This window comes from Ixodes scapularis, unplaced genomic scaffold (assembly GCF_016920785.2).
Source record: "Ixodes scapularis isolate PalLabHiFi unplaced genomic scaffold, ASM1692078v2 PGA_scaffold4__175_contigs__length_147842914, whole genome shotgun sequence".
NCBI classification, from domain to species: domain Eukaryota; kingdom Metazoa; phylum Arthropoda; class Arachnida; order Ixodida; family Ixodidae; genus Ixodes; species Ixodes scapularis.
Window position 1 is genome coordinate 82870622 of NW_024609879.1, and position 4544 is coordinate 82875165.

Below are 4544 nucleotides of genomic sequence, written 5' to 3' on the forward strand. Positions count from 1 at the left end.
CTTGAGGACTATGTCGAGACCATGAGTTGTCAGCTTGCCACCCTCGCACCCTTGTCACGACGTCGTCAATAACGGTCACACTCCCGCCGACGCCTGCGCTCCCACTCAACATCCAAAGAGCGCTCCACCTTCTCCAGCAGCAGTCGAGTGAACTCGGGCTCGGACATGCGTTGGTGCCACCGTAATTTCAACAACGCTGCCCGCCAAGTGCAGCCCCAACCCTGCTCTTCAGCGGGAAACTATAAAGACCGGGTATTGACGGCGGCAAGTGATACCAGTTGTGGCGTTCGACTTCCGTCGTCCGCCGCGGGAGATCGACCAGACGGCTCGTCCTTTTTACAAACTGAGTTTTATTACCATCGGCCAGTACGCTTGACGGCTGGGCGAACCGAACAGTCCTCCTGCTTGCTGCCGCACGCGCTTATATCTTGTCCGCTGAGCCGAGGAGCCGCCCCCCAGGGCGGTGGCGCGTCGTTGGCCGGATGGGCGCGGGGTGGCGGGCCGAGCGCCCACATCTCCCCCCCCTTCAAAGGTCCATGTCTAGGATGGCGTCCTCCGGGGCCGCAGGGTCTCGCAAGAGGTCAGGCCGGGCCTGACGAAGCACGCGGAGGGCCTCTGCTACCTCCAACGGGCGGGCGTCAGCACGATGCGCAGCTTGGACAGCACGGTGGGCCCACTCGGCGGCGAGCCGAGACTGATGAAGGGCCCCGGCGAGGTGTGTGGCCCGGTGGATCTCTGGGACGCCGCAGAGGGGGCAGAGGAGCCGGCGTTCGGCATCACTGTAGATGGCGGGGGGTTCCACCGGGTGGCGGACTTCCAGGGTGTTCCCCCGGAACGGCTCAGGAACGGACTCTGGTGGGGCACCGCGTTCCGGGCGCGGCTGCTCGCGCCAACGCAGCCTGGAGGCGTAGGCCACGGGACGCTCTTCGACCAGGACCGTCCACGTGGCCACGCTGGCAGTGCGGGGGTAGTCACGACGGCCACGGGAAAAGCTCGGGTGGCGGGCCGAGAATCGGGTGCCATAACGGCGGTCGTAGGTGCGGGAGGATTCCATCTGGACAGACGGCATGACAAAAGAAAACACGAAGGGAGAAGATTACGGGTCTGATATAAGACTGAGTTCGGAGGTACTCGCGAAATCAGACAACCCTTTTGAAAAACAAAAGGCAGACCCGCGGGAAGGAGAGGTCGTCTCTCCCTCCCTCTCCGCGAAGAGGAGTACAGCCAGCGAAAAAGGATATGGTCATCCAGCGGATGTTAAATCATCGCCGTCGCAGGTTGTACCGCCTGGGTGGGGTTCCGTGATCCAAGGGCTGGCTGGGGGCTGGATTGTCCGGGACCTGCGGAAGAATTGCTGGCTCGCAGTAACGCTTGAGCTCAGACACGTGAATTGGCCCGTACTGCTGTGTACCATGCAGACGTGCTAGGCGGTAGCTCAACGGAGAGGCTTCTTCCGTTACACGAAAGGGTCCATCCCAACGGTTGGCGAGGGATGCGGCGAAGCCTTTCGACGCGTCGCTGAGGGGATGTGTCCGACGAAGTACCAGGTCTCCAACCTGAAAGTGGACGTTGCGGCGGCCCTTGTCGTACTGGGCGGCCTGTTGAAGACGAGCGACGTCGAGGTTCTCTCGTGCTTCACGAACGGCCGACGAGAGTCGGTGATGGACGTCCTGGGCGAACTGCGCGTATGGGCGTCCATTCTGCGCAACATCTGTGTACAAAAATGAATTTTCTATTGGGAAGGTTAGCTCCTTACCAAAGTTGAGACGAGCAGGGGTGAAACCAGTGGATCGGTTGACCGTGGTGCGCGTTGCAAATGCCATCTCGTCGAGCTTGGCATCCCAGTCCTTGTGACGGGCTGTGTGGGAAATCAACATCATTTTGAGGTTGCGGTTGATCCTCTCCGTGATGTTGGCTTGCGGATGATACGGCGAAGTCAGCTTGTGCCGTATTCCAAGCGCAGTGCAGGTGTCGACGAAAATCTTGCTTCGAAAGTACGAAGCACCGTCCGTGATGAGCTCTGCAGGAAAGCCGAATCTGGTGAAAACGGACAGAAGGCAGTCCCAGATCCGCTGCGAAAGAAGTTTCCGTAAGGGGAACAGTTCGACCCACTTGGTGAAGTGGTCAGTCACAACAAGTAGGTACTGATTTCCGCGAGGACTACGTGGAAACGGTCCCATGACATCACATGCAACAATCTGCCAAGGCGACTGGCTAACGACTGGCTGCATTAATCCTGGTGGTTGGCCTCCGCGAGGTTTCGCCTTTTGACACACTGGACAACTGCGAGCATACTTCAGTACATCCTGCCTGATTCCTGGCCAAGTCGCAACACGACATAACTTATCGTAAGTCTTACTGCCGCTGCTGTGACCCGCTAATGCTGAATCATGGAAGTACCTGATGAATGCCTTGCGCAGCTTCCGAGGTATCACGATACGGAAAGGCGATCCGTCGGTGTCGTCGTCTGCCTGGGGGATGTAGCGGAGAAGAAGTCCGTCCTCGCTCAGCAGGTACGTGTCGTACTCGTCGTCGCTTCCGGTGTCGCTTGCTCTTCGTGCCGCAAGCCTCTCGCACATGCGTCGACAAAGTCCATCTTCCTGCTGGGCCTTGCGGAGGTCTGCTCTGCTCACCAACGTCCCCCACCGTGACTCCGAAGTGCGGGCCACGATGTCGGTTAATCCCACCAACTTTGGTTCCGTCTCAGTGGGAGGGACCTGCAAAGGAGCCCGTGACAGTGCGTCTGCCACAATATTAGTTGCTCCTTTCCTGTAGGCGATAGTGTAGTCGTACGCTTGCAGTGTCAGAGCCCATCGTGCAAGACGTCCGGCTGGATTCTGCAAATTCTTCAGCCAGGAGAGCGCTTGGTGATCCGTCTGTATCTGAAAGGAAGCGCCATCGAGATACATGTTAAACTTCTTGAGGGCGAAGATGATGGCGAGACACTCCTTTTCCGTCACGGAGTAGTTTCGCTCGGCCGCTGTCAGCGTGCGGCTAGCGAAGGCGACTGGGCGAAGAACGTTGTCGTGTTCCTGAAGGAGGACTGCGCCCAGGCCGGAGATGCTGGCATCTGTTTGGACGACAAATTGTCGGTTGAGATCCGGCAACTGCAAAGAGGCGACGTCGGTGATTGCTTTCGAAAGCTGAAGGAAAGCGACGCGCTGATCCTCCCCCCACAGCCATTTTTCGCCTTTGCGCAAGAGCGAGGTCAGGGGGTTAGCAATCTCGGCGCAGCGAGGGATGAACTGGCGATAAAATCCAATTAATCCAAGAAACCGCTGCAAACTCTTGACGTCGTGTGGCTGCGGATATTCTGTTATTGCACGCAGCTTGTCCTCGTTGGGGCGAAGAACTCCATTGTCCACTACAAAACCAAGGAGGTTAATGTGTGGTGAAGCGAGCTGCGCCTTGTCAGGGTGAATCGTCAGGCCGGCGTTGCGCAGGCGCTCGAGGACGATCCCAAGATGCTGCAGGTGTTCCTCGAAAGTCTGGGAAAAAATAACGATGTCATCCATGTATGCCATGGCGAATTTATATTTTGTGTCGCCGAGAACGATATCTATTAAGCGCTGGAAGCTAGCGGGTGAATTGGAAAGGCCAAAGGGGAGGCGGGTAAATTCAAACAATCCTCTGTGGCAAGTGAACGCAGTCTTTGGCACGTCCTCTGGATCAATCTCAATTTGCAAAAAACCTCGACTGCAGTCCAAAGTGGTGAACACTTTCGCGTTGCCAATCGCGTACATAACCGAGTCGATGGAAGGAAACGGGTACGAATCTCTCACCGTCACTGCGTTGAGGCGGCGATAATCCACGCAAAGTCGTACCGAGCCGTCTTTCTTCGGAGCCAAGACGACGGGAGAGGCCCACGGACTCTGGGACTCTCGCACTGCTCCGGTATCCAGCATCTCCTGTAGTGCTGCGTCTAGTAGGGCTCGCTTGTGGACGCTGAGGGGCCTAGGGTTGCACCGCAATGGTCGGGCGTCACCAGTCTCGATGCGGTGCAGCAACACGTCGGTCTTGCCCGGGGTTTCCGTAAACATCGATGCGAAGGGCTGCAGGATGCTCTCGAGTTGCTGCTTTTGCGAGCTGGTTGCTGGGCACGCGTTGAGGGAGTCTCGGATGCCGTCAGGAAGAACTGCAGCTGGCCGCGCTGTGTAGTGGGCCGGAAGGGTTGCGCCGGTGACGCAGTCTTCACGTTTGGTGAAGGGGGTCACGTGTGGCTGGTCGCCGAGCCGATATCCGCCGGCAGCGTAGTCGAGGGAAATTTTTTCGCCTGCAATGAAATCTCGGCCCAAGATAATCGGTACGGAGAGAGCTGGCAGATAAAGAAAACGCTGACGCCGCGTTTTTCGGTCGAAGGAAATCCTCAGCCTTACTGCGCCTGCTGCTTTTGTTGGCGCGCCTGACGCTAACTGCAAAAGCGTGCTCGAACAACGGAGCTTAACCTTCCTCGATTTGCAGAGTTCAAGAACTACGTCGCCGATAAGCGAAACTCCCGCGCCGGTATCAAGAAGCGCGGCAAAAGGCACGCCGAGTAAAGAAAC

The 4544-nt window shown here is 57.7% G+C and overlaps 1 protein-coding gene across 1 annotated transcript; it reads right to left on the bottom strand.

Moving 5' to 3' along the window:
* Nucleotides 1-284: 284 nt before the first annotated feature.
* On the bottom strand, nucleotides 285-4327 carry LOC115328771. The gene is made up of 2 exons (XM_040216307.1): nucleotides 3783-4327; nucleotides 285-1054 (listed from the first exon to the last, which is right to left on the bottom strand). Exons 1-2 carry the CDS (start codon nucleotides 4038-4040, stop codon nucleotides 527-529), a joined length of 786 nt encoding a protein of 261 aa, XP_040072241.1. The 5' UTR covers nucleotides 4041-4327; the 3' UTR covers nucleotides 285-526.
* Nucleotides 4328-4544: the final 217 nt, after the last annotated feature.

What these genes read in the sequence shown, in the direction of transcription:
- LOC115328771 (XM_040216307.1), bottom strand. Translation starts at nt 4,040, where the DNA reads ATGTTTACGGAAACCCCGGGCAAGACCGACGTGTTGCTGCACCGCATC. An exon ending in GCCGCCTCAACGCAGTGACG is followed by an intron (nt 1,055 to 3,782) that starts GTGAGAGATTCG and finishes CCGTCTGTCCAG; the next exon opens with ATGGAATCCTCCCGCACCTA.